This window comes from Phragmites australis, chromosome 6 (assembly GCF_958298935.1).
Source record: "Phragmites australis chromosome 6, lpPhrAust1.1, whole genome shotgun sequence".
NCBI classification, from domain to species: Eukaryota; Viridiplantae; Streptophyta; class Magnoliopsida; order Poales; family Poaceae; genus Phragmites; species Phragmites australis.
Genome location: NC_084926.1, coordinates 36,251,344 through 36,268,406, shown reverse-complemented (window position 1 = coordinate 36,268,406; position 17,063 = coordinate 36,251,344). Strand labels below are relative to the sequence as shown.

Sequence of the window (17,063 nt, the reverse complement as noted above, 5' to 3'; positions counted from 1 at the left end):
AAATTTCTCTAAATTCATGTCTCCCAAACAGGCAATATATGTCATATACTGAAATAGAATGACATCTTAGTCCTAGTTTGGATCGGGAACCAAACGAGTTTCAAAGTAAAATGCCATGTTTCTATTAAGAATTTATGTGCTTTAACTAGGCTCCAGTCACCTTTGGAAAAGGAAGTATTTTTTTTCGACCACAGCAGAGATTTTCTAGGTATTTTTTAAATTTAAGGAACTCTAACTAGCTAATAAACTCGTTAAAAACAGTTTCAAATAGGTACATAAACCGATGTGCCCCGGGTTCGAGCTCAGATGACCGTCCGCACTAACCAACTGAGTATACTCAGTTCACAGAAAAGGAAGTATTGGAAGTGTGGTCATGTGGATAGTATATCCTAAAGAGATTGTTCCTCAAACTAAGGGCACGTTTGATTTAGAGAACCTTTACAGTACACCATGATACTAGATGATGGAGAGTATCATTATTGTGATCCAATCGTTCATTTTAGTAGGTATTATTGTAATTATCTTGATACCCTTAGGGGTAATTACGTCATTGACTGACCGGACTTCGAACTTTTGCCACCCATCATCGACCGATCGACGAAGAGTGGAAACCCTAATAAATAAAATGAACAGAATAAGTGAAAGCTTATCCGAAGAATAAACTAACATTTTAATCTTTTCTAATTAAACATATAATTTACAAGTTTATCATAGGTTTTTTTTTCCAATCCTACCCTTATAATACACATGATACTCTTTAATAATACTCATGATACTGATGGACGATAGAGTATTATTGGGTCAATCTAAACCACCGGATGAAGAAAATGGACGATATACACTCATTTAGATGTACTTAAAAGTCCTCTTAATTTATAGCCCTAATCAACCTCACCAATTTTCCGGCATGCCACAGATAATTGGCTTCCGTTTAGATGGCCTCCAACTTTCTGGCACGCCCAAGCAAGCCCGAGCATTTCAATTCTGCAAGCGGGCGAAAACAATGGCCAGTAACTGCGTTTTGGCTGCCCAACCAAAGCTACTGGTAAGCATGTCAGTTATACACGGATTTTAAAACTCATATATTAATGAGTTCCAAATTGTTATACCTATTGAACAGTATATACAAATTGTGATCTGTTTACACTATTATATTCCTTACAATTAGATCTATAAATTAAGATCTAACTTAGATATGTTTCATAAAAAAATAAACAATAATATATAGGTCCCATATGTCATGCTCGTAACTTTGGTAAGAATTGACAAGGTTGAAATCTAAATAAAATTAGCTACTTACGGCAAGGCTGCAATTCAAGCAACATTTTTTTCACCCATATTTTGGCATTGCCCACGTTTTGGTGACACCAAAATTTTGGTGAAACTACTTATGTCTCAAACCAAACAAGCCCTAAGTAGGCTCCAATAGAAGGGGAATTGCAGAGAAAATAGGCAATCTCTCAAAGTTCATCGATGGAATAAAAGCACAAAGGTTGGCACCGTTTGAAGCTTAGGAGAAATTTTGTATCGGAGAGGAAGTAAACAATACCACATGCCATCAGCAATTCACATCTGACATAACCAGGATCAAGTGGCAGAAAGGCTACAACATCAGGTTAGGAGCCCTTTTTGTCGTCCAGGAACGCTAAAGCAGTGCATTTTCATCCTCTCACATGTGATTCACAAAACTCACGGTCAAATATGTTTATCGGAGAGTTGATCCATACTTGATCAGTTACATTTACAGTATCTTTCGTTTTTTAAATTCACAAGAGATATGTATGCAATGTGGAATGTGTATAATATCTATCATTGACATTGTACTTGGTCATGAGCATTTACTGTTCACACCCCTTGATCAGTTACATTTACAGTATCTTTACGTAGTCTGCCTATGTACAACATCAATCATGATTGGTACAACATGGACAACCATGTGAACAGATAAAACGTTTGGTAACACGGTACGGAAAAAGATCACCGTTCTTCGGCAAAAAAGTTGGGTTCTGCTGGCTTCTGTAACAACCATACAATCACTCTTTCCTGCAAACGGGCATTGTTTCGGGTGGCATTTCTCCGTAAGAACCGCATCATGTTGCAAGCAAAACGTGCGACATAGAGTGCTGCACCAAGACTGAGCGAACTACAGTCGTCACTGACAATAGCCGCTCGGAACACCTTCTCCTTCTCATTCAGAGTATCTTCCATCTTCTTTCTGCAGTATCTGTGCCAAGCTGCCTGTATAAAGCAGGCAGCCCAGGTTCTCCATTGCTGCGAGTAAAACCTGAAGGTATGTCGGAGCTGCTTGCTGTGGAGCCTCCTGAATTGGGTGGCCACAAACTTCAAGTCATCAGCCCTCAGAGCAAAACCTTCGACTTCCGACAACGTCTTCGCTGTCCGGGTTGAGCCAGGTAGGTTCGAAGATGAAGTGGGATCAATAGCCCATGTGAGGAGCTCTTCGCCACAGAAGTCGCCGCCTCTGAGAACATCGGAGTTGAAGAAGCCGATTTGTCCACCATTTGTTGTCATGCTCTCGAGTGTTCCTCTCATGATGAAGAGCATTTCAGTCACCGGGTCACCTTCGCGAATGATGCAGCTGCCTTCTGTGTACAGCATAGGTTTTAGACGATCACACATCGCATCCAAGAGCTGCTCGTCCATGTTTTCAAACATTTTAACCTGCAAAAACAGTGAAAAAAGATTTAAGATAATAATGCCAAGTATAAATTAATTAAGGGATAGTATGTACTCCCTCCGGTCAAAATACTTTACGTTTTGGATATCATACGGTCTTCGATGCGTAACTTTGACTACTATTTTTAACTAGAATATATTTATAAAATCTAACAAGTTTATGATATTATGATAGTATTTTTAAAAGAAATCCATACATATAATTTCATGTTATGAAACTAAATATTTTGAAGTTATAGATGGTCAAAGTTTGATTCCAAAATGTCATGTATTTATGACCGGAGGGAGTATTGAATTAAGTATAAAAAGTCTAGGTCTTCTTAGAATTCATTTAAAGACTTTCAAATATAGATGCAGCCTGTAAAGGTATATGAAACTATGAAAGATTGAAAGTACCCTCATGAGAAGTGACAGAGAAAGATGCCGCTTTATCTCTCTCCTAAGATCCTTGGGAAGATTCATAAGAAGGCTCTCTTCATCAACCCCTTGCGTTTCTTGCCACCTATATTGTTCATGACGCAGTATTTGCTCCTTGAGACACTCAGGAAGTAGTCTGTGTGCCATCCACTGCTCTGTGTCACGCCTTTTCACTCTCGCTTCTTCTATATGCACAGAGGCTGATTGTAAATAGGTCTACAATACACCAACCAAATAAAGAAATTCAAAAAAAAGGTGGTCAAGTCACACAACTTAGCTGATTATATAATTAAACTATTTTTTGCGGGGAATATAATTAAACTAATTGCTCCTACTTATACAACACAAATATCCTATGGATCCATTTTAAGGGTAAATCAGAGATGATAATACATGTAGAGAACATGGATTGTTCATAGTTCGTTCATTGAGGATTGTATTGAAAAGATCACTTGAAACCTCTTGAATTCTTCCAAATAATGATCTAAAATCAAACATAACCAAGTAGGTACCAGAATCAGTTCTGGTTAGAGGCAGAAAAAAACATGATTGTGGTGTCCACCGTAAGTCCACTGGATTCTTTCTACAGGTCTTGGACAAATATCTAGGATTTGAATATCAAAGGTTGAGGATATCCGGATTTCAAAAATATTTCACTCCATTTCATCCAGTATTTGCATGGTGTGAAGAAAATTGAAGTCCGGATGGAATTGAGTGAAAGTGGACTTATTCGACGGCAAATTGTAAAACCGGAACTTATTCGACGGCATGCAATTGATGTACCCCAAAGCAAGAGAGGTTTGGCTGCATACTTTCTAAAACGCTGTATATTTACAAATGGAGCGAGTATTGACCATTGTAGGAATTTTACAAGTGAAAAGACTCCAGTCCAAGGGCAGTTTCATTTCACATTTGTCCAATCAATTCGACTAAAATCAAGAGAATATACACCAGTAATATCTAGCATGCCTTTAGCATGGCAGAATAACAATTCTGCAGGTGCACATCCAGAGAATCCTTGGCACACTATTGAACTTTCAATATAATTACCACTTAATCCAACAGAACACACACAATAAAAATGCCATCAATGCTAAACACTGTACCTGAACATTACCAATAAGGAGTGCAAATAAAACCAAGCCCGACGTTGAGACGAAAACAGCAAACAGATTCTCCGATGTATAAGTGCTTGTTTTCAGGTTTTGACCACAAGAACTGCAATAGTAATACCAACACATAAATACAAGCTCTAGGTCATTATCCTTTGGTGGGGAGAAAATGAAAGTTCAATTTTAAACACACCATAGATTTTGTAGTCCCCACCAAAAGCAAAAGAATAACTTTTCGAAGAAACTCGTCGATTGTGAAACATTCTGGAGAGTTTGTTGATAAATTCCAAAGATTAGGTCTGGATTGTCAGTGCCATTTATTGGGCAAGCATCTTGTAAGAAAGTATTATTTTCAAATGCAGTACTGCCACAATATAAAGATGCAAGATCACAACCATCCTGGCTATTACATGCTTCTCTCCAACAAGTGTCTTGTCGTTGAATAGAAAGAATGTACCAAAGAGCTCCAAGGACCTGTAAGAAGTTAAAGAATTTGTTAGTAATATCTTGAGCATGCACAATGTTATACGTGCAAAATAATTGCATTTATCTGGAGATTAGCCTGTGGGGGTCATGAATAGACAAAAATAGATAATTCAGTAAGGGAGAGCGCAAGATTTAACACTTGCATTCTCGTATTAAGTAATTATGAGAAGAGGACTTACATGACTAGCGAGCATATAAATTAAAAGGTTAAAAGCAGCACCGGCCCATGCTGTATCCATAATTGTACCAGCTGATCTTGTGATTTGAAGGTAGAGTGGTATTATTCGAATCAGTCGAGGCACATATTGGCATATAATTATGAGCATTAATATATTTTTTGCCTTCATAACATCTGAACCTTGGAGATGGGATAGCACCAACAACACAAACACCTGATAGTCAAACATCAAGGTTAGTTACAATGTTATGACACAAGATATCCTCAAAAATGAAAAACCATTCTGAGAAACCAAGTGGAAATGTGCCTTTAGTTCGATAATTTTTGGATTGCTTGATCATGTATATGTACTGTAATGATAATCATGACTAACCAAATCAAAAACTCCCAACTCCATTTCGATGAGGCATTAAGCACGCCGGATTGTTCCAGGAGCTGGAGCTCAGAAGATCAGTACACCGGATGGTCCGGCGATATACCCTTGTAAACGCCGAACTAATTCTTGTGATCCAGCGATGTACCCTTGTGAACGCCGGACTAATTCTTGTAGAGAAGAAGTTTTCGAAGGAAATAAAGATTTGAACACCGGAAGGTCCGGCGTTCAGACAAAGTACACGCCGGAGCAATTTGGTTCTAAAGCAAAACGTGAAGGGTACGCCGGATGATCCGGCGATGGACCTGTGTGAACGCCGGAGATTTTCCTGTAGAGAGATTGAAAATTGACTCTGGTGAACATATATGCGCCGGATGGTCCTGCGATAGAAAGTGTGCATGCCGGAGAATGCACCGGAGCATTTAGTGCAGAGAGGTTGTAGAAGTTGCTGGCTTGGTTTGCACACGCCAGATGATCCGGCGCTCAGGAGGTGTGCACGCTAAACCATTCAGCGTTCACAATTTTTTTGAGATGTGTTTTAACTGAGGATTTTGATGTTGGACTAATTAGAGATATTTTTGGAGGTTTGGATAAACATGTTTACTTGTCTAATGTTGTGCAGGTGATGGGTGCAACTTGGCGGTCGACGGCGGGATGATCAAGGCCAAGCAGGGAGTTTGAAGGCTGGACAGAGTCAAGGATGATCCTATCTATGTACATGGAGGTCAAGTAAAGCATGGAAGGAAAGATGAAAATGACGTGATGACAAAGTCAAGCGAAGGGGATGCCGGTTCAAGTGACAAGGTGGTCCGAGGGATCAAGAGCGGGAGAGATTTACCGACGGTCAAGATCGCAAGATGGAGTACACGTGTCGACATCGGAATGCTTGCTTAGGGTCAAAGCAAGCAATAGAGAGTCACACTTTGAGAAGCATGTGAGGCGATTTCGCAGTTTGGCCTCAAAACTGTGGAGGGATGCAGTGTACGTGGCATCATCGCGAAGCAAACGTCGAGATGAAGTTAAGTCGTAAAGGTGTCGCAGTCGTTCGATGGACGGAACAGAAAATAGACCAAAATGCCCTGCTGATAAGTAGAAGACCATTATAATTAAGGGGTATTTTGGGAACAAAGAAACTTAGGACTAAGATACCTCCCTAGACCTATAAATAGAGAGGTAGAGTTGTAGGAAAGCCTTGAGCTAGCTATTTGAGAGTTTAATGATAGGTTTTAGAGAAAAGGATAATAGGCTTAGACTTTATAATAGGTTAAAGCTTTTGTGAGAGGAAAATACTTTACAATCTACCTAAAATATGGCTAATCTCTGTGCTTAATGAAGTTTATTTTCTCGCATGAGTTTGTCTTCATCTCCTTCTAGTCTCTTTCTTTTGTTTCTCTTACTTCTCTTGCAATTTTTCATTTTCAGTTGTGATTTTCATTTTTCTTTTTGAGCTGCAGTTTTTCTACCCTTATAAAGTTGATCTCTTTGTTGCTACGGGCATAAAATACACGTATAATAGTACAAATTTGGGACTCACATCCCCTTGCCTATAAGTCATCAACTTAGAGAGTTTCTTTACTTGGTAACCATCTTCTTGAGTTTCTTTTAAAATTGCGAGTTTTTTTGACTAGGGTCATAGAATGATCTTAAATGAAAACTTGTGTTCATATCTCATCCATATAGACACATGTTATCGGTTCTTTTCTTTATTTATCTCCATTTGCTTCCACTTAAATTTTTGAGGTGCGTTGGGTGAAACAAAGTAGAAAACCATCCGATTCGAAAGAATTTGGTGAGACGTCTATTCATCCCCTCTAGTTGTCGATCTTGGTCTTGCACATTCTTCCACTTTTATTTAATTGAAATTTAAGAATAGTAACCTTTAAGTAAGAACAGTGACTTACACATGAAAAATCTACTTTTCATGTATCCTAACAAAACCATCAGAATTATAAGAATTCATGCTGTTAGAAGCTCCATTCTGACAGGCTAACGAAGCAGGTGGCATATAAAGTACCTGTGGGAGGGGCAGAACTGCTAAGAAGTCAATCAGAAAATATGTTGATAGATACCGCGTTGCTATCGCAAATGTGTCTTCAACCAAGACACCCCGACCAAACACTCCAGAAGGAGCAATAAAGCCTGTCCTGAACTGAAATATTATACGGAGTAAATAGAAGATATCCGTGAGAGAACGCAGAATACTTGCTATTATTTCCAACTTCTCATCCAGATACAGGCAGTTGTTGTCACCATCAACCTCCGGGGTATATAAGAACAGTGAGTCCACAGAAACTGAAATAAAACATGATATCACAAATATCTTGTTCCATCTCTGCAAAAATGGCCCCTGAGGATCAAGAACTCTTGCTTTGGACTTCATCCCGTCCGAAGCTGATTTGTTCATAGTTTCAGAATGCGAAGAGTTTCCTGCGAATGAAAAGGCCCCGGCAATTCTATCGCTTGGCGAGCCAAAGACGTGATGGCTTCCATCTGAAACAATGTTATCTGATCCAATAGATTGCTCTGATCTCGAATCCTGAAACCTGCGCATTAAAATTAATTCATAAACCAACACAGGTTATACATTTTGGCATCGATTTATACTGCGATAACTTCAGAATTCAGCCGAATGCATGTGAACTTTATCAAGCTAACATCGTATGTTTCCAAGGACGTAATCTTTTCTCTGAAAAGGAGGCAAGTTTTTCTTCCTGAAAAAGTGAACCAAGTTACTACCACACTACTGATACTACATGCTAACTAAACTTGTGGAATCATAGTGCAATATTCACTGCCTCCGTTTCATGTGAACGATGTCACGCACAATGAGAGGACAGAGCGAGAAGCTCTTACCTCACGTGTTTCTCCCCTCGGACCGCCATCGGTTCTGTTGCAATGCAAGCTAAGGAAAGGGGGCTTTGCGATTCCCTTCCGCTTGGACAGGGGCACGCCCGGCCGGAACTGTGGCTCGTCGAACGGCAGGAAAGATGATAAATTTCTCGACGGAAAGCAGCAACGCCGGAATCCTGGGTCGGCCACGGGGAACACCTCGAATCAGCTCACAAGTTCAATTCACCGCCTGGAGAACCAGCTCCACCGCTAGCTACACAGCACTGAAAGGGCTCAGCGCTCCTCGCCGAGAAGGCGGAGGTGGAAATGGAGCTCGGGACAAGGGAGCAGTGGATATTTACGAGGAAGCGGAGAACGACAAGCGGAACCGCCCGGGTTGGAGAGTCCGCTTGATCGTACACGCTGGACTCCAGTAGTCCAGCTCCACTAGAGTACCAGACAGCGTAGCCACTGCCCAGTTATTTGTAAGGGTTAATATTTTATAGGTAAAATTTAAAAACTATACGCGTATGTTTTAGTTTTATAGTACGTATATCTATTTTGCTTTTAAAATTATACAAAATTGCTTACAAGTTTGAACCAATTTGCGTTTCTGAAATTTGCTTGCAGTAAAATTATTCACAAATTGTTTTCATTTTTATGTATTAAAAATATGTAGCAGGTATATTTAATATTGCATTTGAATAGTTCTAATTTATTCACAAATTTTTTTGACAATCTGAATTACATTAACTTGTTTATTGATTTGCTCACGAATCTATTTTAATTGCTTATGTTTTTTCACAAAGTTGTTGACATAACTTCATTTAATGGGAAAATAAACAAATGGATTATTTATTAAATATTTTCTCTATTTTTGCCATATATTAAAGTGAGCCACAGATAAGTTCAGATGTAAAAAGTCTAAAAATAGAATAAAATACTCATGTTTAGACTTGTTTATAAAATAAATAAATATGTAATCCATAAGTCTAAAGTATGCACGTCCAATTTTTAGATATGTCTATTTTATATGTCTCTAATCCCGAATATATCACCGTAAATTAGTATATTACTTTATTGTTATTGTCCTTAAACTTTATGGCTGTAAAAGCCATTGCTATCGTTTTTTCGGTAGTAAAAAAACCATTTTATCCACAAGTCAGCTATTATCAGCGGCGGATCCAACAGTATAGGGGTTTAGCCCTTCTACCCCTGGCACACTTGAGAGCCCCTAAGTACACATCTCTTTCCTACAATTTTTTTTTATATGGAAGAGGAAGAGAAAAAGAAGAGGGGAGAAGAAAGAAGAGGTTGAGTACTCCTCTAATTCTTAGCTCTGATATGTCATTCTGCTGCTTCTTCATCTAATCCTCTTTGCTCTTTCCTCTGTTCATGTGCCATCCCGAGTAGACAAAAGTGAGAACAGAAGGGACGCAATCTCATGCGTGGCGCGCTGACCCTCCGCGATGAGCGACCTTCGGAGCTTGCTAACAAATGCCATAAGCACCAGGATGGCCAATGTGGAGTATTACCGGGCGGTGATGGAGGCCAGCAGGTTCCAGGACGAGGAGAGTAGCACGTTGTACACGGCGAGAGCAAGAGTGTCACCCATGTTTGCTGCCGACTCATGGCCTGAAGAAAGAGGGAGGTCCACAGCGGTCATGCGGGCTTGATCACCTCCTAATCTGCCATAAGGGAACTGCGATCCGATCCTTGGAGAGGACGAGGGTATTGTTGCTATTGTCATTGTTGACCGACGGTCAAACCCAAAGTAAGCAACGGCAGTGGCACGGATGGGCTAAAATTAGAAGGGCAACATTGACGGAATAAAGAGAGTTTTCAATAGTATATTAGAGATAGGCATTTTAATGGTAAATAACGAATTTTTTATTATTAATAAAGGAACTATTTATTTATCGTAGTTTCGGATTGCACATTTATTATTAAAATAAGATCCAATCGTATAAAATCACTTCTAATCGATCATGTTTGCCATTGAATTAATAGAACCGGTTAAAACCGTTTGTTCTAGGGTTTAATTAATGCTAGTACCCTAGCTTACGATTGAATTAATAGTACCAACTAAAATCGTTTGTTTTATGGTTTAAGATAACAATACGCTCCTCGCTTATTTTAGGGTTTAAGATACCAATACCCTCGCCTGCTCATCACTTGATCTAGCCCGCCGTCCACACGCAGCTCCTGCTGCCACAGCTCGTCCCTCCCGTTTCGCAGAATTTTATTTTTAAACCTTTTTTAATTAATATAAACCTTAGTCCACTATATTTTCAAATCTGAACTTCCCTTCTTTTTTTATGTCATGCAGCTTGGCGTGACAGCCGATTTAGCCGTGGCTATGAGTGTGTCATGACTCAAAGTTAGGATTTCAAAGTTTAGTAGCGTGTGTGTATTTTTAAATATTAACTAAAATATGTTTTAAAAATACAAAATCGGCCACGCCGTCGAGGCTCCTCGTCACTGTCGTCAGATAACGTGTGGGCCCTTCTCCCACCGCCTTGGCTCTTGAACGTCGCGTTCGCTTGTCCCCACTCGTTGCAGGAAGGAAGGGTATTATTGTCTTTACAATCTCCTAAAAAATTCAATCTCTTTCCTGCACAGAAAGAATGATGTCCAACGGAGTGGCAAACGTGTGGCAGAAAGATTGGAATTAGCCAATTAGGCCATGTTTGTTTTTTTATTTTAATTATGGATTTTAGTCTTAAAAGTAAAAGTAAAAATAAACAATCATAATCTAAAAGCTGATGCTCGCAATCTATATTGTATTACAAAATCCCATAATGCATAATTTGGTGGGAAGGAGTTTCTCCGCAGAATCCGAATTATAACAAGGAAAAAGTCCATTTTTGTTTCCTCAATTATCGAGTTGGTTTAAAAATCATCTCTCATCTCAGAAATAAGAAATCTTAAGTCCTCCAAGTCGCTAACCCATTTTAAGCTCATCCCTTGCACCGTTTTGAGTGGTTTTCATAGCTGATCGGAACTTGACGTGACACTGGAGCACTGAGACAGCCATCAGAGGCATAGGAGGGCTGAGTAAGGCCAGTATTCAATCCCCTGCCGCTCTCTCTTCCTCTAGGGCGTCGCCTGCGTAATCCCGCCACAACGCTTCATTATCGGCGCCGCGCCATGCCCTAGCTCTATGGTCTTGCCACCGCCCTCCAGATCTGTAGGCACCATGGCCAAATCGATGAGCTCCAGGGGTGGTCGGTCAATGAGGAGCTCGATTGTGAGGCCGTAGCCGCCGATCCCTTACTGAGAGGGACACCTGGACTACAAGCTAGCCATGTTTTGTGCTTGTGGAAGGAAAGTTGCCTGGTGGCTGTCATGGAGCGACGACAATCCGGCAAGGAGATACATGACATGCGCTCGTCGTCGAGTAAGTTTGGATTTTTGATTCATTCCTTGAGTTTTGTCTGGTTTTTGTGTTTTTGCCTGATTTTGGATTCATGGCCATTGTCAGGTTGGGGGTTGCTAGTACTAGAAGTGGTTTGACTCGAAGAGCACACCATTTCTCAGACAAATGTTGGTTGATTTGCGTGATGTGGTTCTTGATTTGAGGAGAGAGAACAATGAGCCTAGATGTGTTATTTCAGCTGCAAATGGGGAGGTCTAGGAGCTGAAGATGAGACATGGAGAAGAGGTTGCTACACTACTGAGCTGTGTGAAGCAAGAATCTGAATCTAGCATTGAGATTGTTGATAGGATTAGCAGGCTAGAGAGACAAAGGAAAATGCTGATATATGCACTTGTATGCTATGTTGTGGTGATGTTTGTTGTGTTGATAGCTTGAATCAATGTAATTTGCTGTCAATAATGAATGTTTAGTGGATACTATCTGAGTTCAATTTGTGAATCAATAATTTTATGTTAGTTCTGGTAGGAATATATCTCACTGTCAACACTCTGGTGATAATCTTGAAACAAACAAAATTCTCACTGTCAATATTGTCAACACTTTGGTGATAAAGCCAAAATTCTCTAAACAAACTAACCAGTTCCTCCCTATCCTCTAAACTGAAACTACCATGCTCCCTCCATAGAATGTCAATCAGCACGAAAGTAAGCACTCAGTTCTGGTAGATAAGCATACAAATCCATATAATATGAATTCAATACATTACAAGCACTCAGTTATGTTAGGATGGTTAAGACAAAGTTTGGCATTTAGGTACGATAAGCCACATTAGACACATTACACATATAAAAGCAAGTGAACTAGATCATTGTATACTAGAAGATGGCAGAAGCCTTGGAGGTGGCTTGGTGCTCTTGCTTAGCCTTAGTTTCTTGTTGGGTTCCTAGGCATGGACTTGAGCAGATGCAGAACCAGAGGTGAAAGAAATGTTCACCCTTGAACTTGCTCTGGTTGGCACATTGGTTTCCAGATTAACAGAAGCAGTTTCACCTTGGTGTGTGGAGACTCTGGCCCTTGCAATAGTCATGACTGTCCTCTGGTTTGATATTTCAGGCTACACAAAAGGATGTATGGAAACTCAATAACTGGTGGATTCTTATGCTAGTACTTACATTCTAAATTGTTGCGCCAGTCCTCTCTGAGTACAAAATCCCTAATCCAGAGCACCTTCTCTTGCTCTGACCTGATGGGTTGGTGTCTCCTTGATCCCTAGAGCTCCTCTTACCTTGGTTAGAATAGCTCTACTGTGAAGTAGGGAATGGAACCCTAAAATCTGCCTTACTCAAGTTGACTTGGATTCTTACCATCATTTTTCTCCTGATCCACTCTAGCATACTAATGATAAGGAGGAACATTGACTCAACAATGGAGTGATTGAAACTCTTACATATATTATTGTCAACTGAGTCACAATTTAATCCAAGTCTGAACCATGCTCTACTCCAATGCTTTGGATCAGTTCTCATGATTGCCTCTGCCCCTGCAGGTGTGTCCTCAGCCAACTTTGCCTTATGATAGTTGAAGAGATTAACACATGAAGATTTTGCACATTTTCAGAACTTCTTCTGCAACTTCCTGTCCTTGAGCTTCTTCCTCCAATTTGCATAGATGTTTCTAGCACACATCCTATGCTCAACTTGTGGCACCCATTTCTGTACAACATTGCTTAGCACTTTCTGTTGGTCTGAGATGATAACCCATTCTTCATCATCACCTAGTTGCAGATCCCTGAATAGAATATCACAGAACCAATCCCAAGAATCATTGGTTTCCTTCTCAACAATAGCCCAAGCTATTGGGTACATTTGGTTATTCCCATCTCTACTCAAGGCACAAATCAATTCTACAGTGGTATGACCCTTGAAGAAACATCCATCTAGTTCAATTACTTTCCTGCATCCTGCAAGAAAACCTTTTTTATATGCATCAAGACAGATGTACATTCTTTGAAATACATCCTTTGTGCTATCTGGATGGAGCTTAACAATCATAGTGCTATCTGAATTGCTTCTTAACAACTCTTCTAGGTAATCAAACAACCCTGCATACTGCCCTTTCATTGAGTTCAACGACTTGTGCATGACAATGGACTTGGCTCTCTTGCACTTTGATATGCTAACATCAGCATGCATCCCCTCTTGCACTGTTTGCTTCATATGCTCAATCTTCCAAGCTGGATTGGTCATGATGGATGTCTCAAACTTTTCTGCAATCCTTCTTGCTGTCACTAATGAATTATCCCTCATTGATGAACAATTGTACTCGTCTCTAAAAGTACTAATTTGTCATCCTTCAATTCTGCTTGTATTTGATAACATGATGAACCATGGGCAATTTGCCTAGTCACATTTGGCCCTCACCATCTTTAGGTCATTATTAACAAATTTGATGGCATTCCTTTCAGCTAGATCACACTTCCTCACTGCCTTTATAAACTGCTCCTTTCCTCTAAGTCATGCACAGTTTAAAAGTAGGAATGGATGCCTTCTTGTCATACCTTGGATACTTTGGTCTGCGTCTCACCAGTTCACCATCACAATCTTATCCATCATAACTATCTTCTTCTTCACTAGATGAAAAATATGAAGTGTCACTGCACTCATGCAAGACATCCGTTTGTTTATCCAGTTGCATTTGCTCAAAAAGACCTTTTTTGTGATTGAAAGTGCATCTAGGCCCCCTAAGTGGGTTTTGGCTTATTGATGACAAAACGATTAAGGATCTAATATGTTTATCTAAGTCATGAACAGGTCTAAGTCCAAATTGAGAAGACATATGACGTTCGACGCTCTTCGAAAAGAAAGGAGAAGCAACTAGGAGTACTCAATAGAATTTAAATTCTTTTATTTTTGAAATTGAGTCTAGGATAGCCGCTCTATTAAGAGGGTTGCATTTGATTGCTTGATTAGTGCCTCAATGCTCAAGATATCCTTTAAAACCAATAAGTTGAGAGACACACTCACCCACGGACACCGGGTTGTTTAGCAAAGTTCCCTGAGTTCGGAGTCTCCGGTGTTCACCGGATACTCCGGTACTCAGTATTTAGTCCGGAGTCTCCGAGATAGACTCCGGCAGAGGGTGCTCGATTCCGCTTTATTTTTATTGAAAAAGACCGGAGTCTCCGGTGTTCACCGGATACTCCGGTAGGAGAAAATGTTTTAACCGGAGTCTCCGAGGGAGACTCCGGCAGGGGGTTAACATTTATTCTTTTTGATAAAAGGACCGAAGTCTCTGGTGTTCACCGGATACTCCGGTACCTGGAGAAGACGGAGGGTCCGGCAAGTCTCCGGACTTAGTCTAATTGATAGCCCTGTCAGGATCGGAGACTCCGATAACTTAACAGAATTGTAACGGCTAGTTCTGACACGTTTTGTGACCGTTCTGACGTCGTTTTTGGATTTGAGACCGGACACTCCGGTGTTCACCGGATACTCCGGTTAGGTCTGACAGAACAGTAACGGCTAGTTTTTGAGAGAGGGCTATATATACTTTCACACCCCTTGGCATTAAATGCTTACTGTTGCTGGTGAACTCTAGACTCCTTGAGCATTCCAAGAGCTTTCAAAATCCCTCCAACCACCTCTAGTGCTAAGTTTTGTAAAAATTTAGTGAGTTTGGGTTTAGAGTGAGGTTAAGCCATTTGAGCATTGAATTCTTCCTCGAGCATTCACTGTGATCTTTTCTCTTGAAGCTTTGTGCTTCTAGATGGCAAGGCGTCGCCCGTAGAGCACCCAATCTTTGTGGAGTGTCATAGGAAGTTTGTAATCGACTACAAATTGTGTAAGGAAATTCTAGCTTGATCTTGGTGGTCGCTAGAAGAGGATAGGGTTGGAAAAGACTCGGCTCTTTGTGAGCTCTTCAAAGGAGATGTATGCACTTCTTTGTGAGGTGGCCGAACTCCAGGATAATCCCTTGTGTTCTTATTTGTGCAATTTACTTAATCGTGTGGATTTGAGAATTTACATATAAATTGTCTTAGTGATCATCTTGCTAGTATTTATTGTTGTTCTAGCTTTGTGATATCTAGTAGACTTAGTATCACCTTTAAAATCTAGCTGCTCGCTTTAATTCATCGTTGTTCTTGATTTCCTGTATAGACCGGAGACTCCGGACTAGACTGGATACTCCGGACCAGACCGGAGTATCCGACCTTCATCAGAGTATCCGACAGTTTTAATCTGCTGTTTAGTTTTAATTTTCAGAAAAGCCTATTCACCCCCCCCCCCTCTAGGCACTCTCAGTGATTGCGTCAACACCTTGAGGATCCACATGTACCATGTATTCTCCCTCCTTGAACTTCTTCTTGAACTCCTTGTACTTTGTCAATTTTCCAAAGCTTTATCATCTTGATTAGAAGTGTCATTATCTCCCGGAAGGTGGTCACTATCACTGCTGCCATTATCAACTTCTTGAACTAAAGATGTCAGAGAGGTTTTGCAAGTGTCTGGAGACCTAACACTCTTGCCTTTGGAACAATATGGAGATGAATAGAATGATTTGAGAAATGCTATATCCCTCTGTGTTTGTTCTGGTGATATTGGTGGTTGCTCAATAATCTGTCTTCCTAAAGCCTCACTAGCCTCCATCTTATTCTCCCAATCACTGCAACTGTCTTCTTTATCAGCATCGACATCAAGTTCCACTAACTCCACAAAAATGTAACCACACCACCGTCAGTGATGTAATATGATATTGTCTGGCATGCCTTGTCATCATAAAGCACTCTTAGCCCATTTGACAATTCCTTGCCAGGGAACAACCAACTCAAAAGGATAACATCAATGTCCTTGCAGTGGTCTTCTAGATGGCCTCTTATCTCTAGCAACAATATTTTATCTCTGTCGATATATGGCATCCCCTCTGAACCTCCATAATACCACACTACCTTGCCATCATTAAAAAACTCCCCATTGTAGTGAAATCTCACTGGCAACTTGTCAAAATTATCCATCCTGTCAACCTACAAGCATATAACATTCACTTAATACTACATGGGGCAAAATAGGTGCCACTAAATAGTACAAAAATGCAAGCTCCACCACTAAAATAATCGTGCAGCAGCTTAAACAAATGAAACAAGTAGCTTAAACTAATCAAATCAGCAGCTCAACTAGGTCTATTTCATTCAGTTTGAACAGATCGATGCGAATCTCCAATGAAATATAGCTGCATCTGCACTCGCCTTTTTCCTCACTGAGCAATGTCGATCCGCGCGTAACCTTCATGAATTCTCCAACAATGTCGGGATTCCAGACCTGCGGCAGCCAGATTTGCACAGCACAACTGACAACGGCATGCGGTGGCGGGATTGCGTAGGCAGCAGTGGAAGAAAGGCGATGCCCTAGAGGAAGAGAGAGCGGGAGGGGATTGAGTGCTGGCTTGACTCAACCCTCCTATACCTCCGACGGCTAACTCAACGCACCACTGCCATGTCAAGTCCCAGTTAGCGGCGAAACCACTCAAACAGTGCGAGGAGCGAGCTCAAAATGGGTTAGTGACTTGGAGGACTTAAGACTTTTGGTTTATGAGATGAGG

General features: G+C 40.5%; 1 protein-coding gene across 1 annotated transcript; it reads right to left on the bottom strand.

Moving 5' to 3' along the window:
* Positions 1-1,977: 1,977 nt before the first annotated feature.
* On the bottom strand, positions 1,978-8,393 carry LOC133922335 (cyclic nucleotide-gated ion channel 1-like). The gene is made up of 7 exons (XM_062367624.1): positions 8,114-8,393; positions 7,275-7,803; positions 4,889-5,101; positions 4,417-4,697; positions 4,218-4,329; positions 3,091-3,327; positions 1,978-2,679 (listed from the first exon to the last, which is right to left on the bottom strand). Exons 1-7 carry the CDS (start codon positions 8,140-8,142, stop codon positions 1,978-1,980), a joined length of 2,103 nt encoding a protein of 700 aa, XP_062223608.1. The 5' UTR covers positions 8,143-8,393.
* Positions 8,394-17,063: the final 8,670 nt, after the last annotated feature.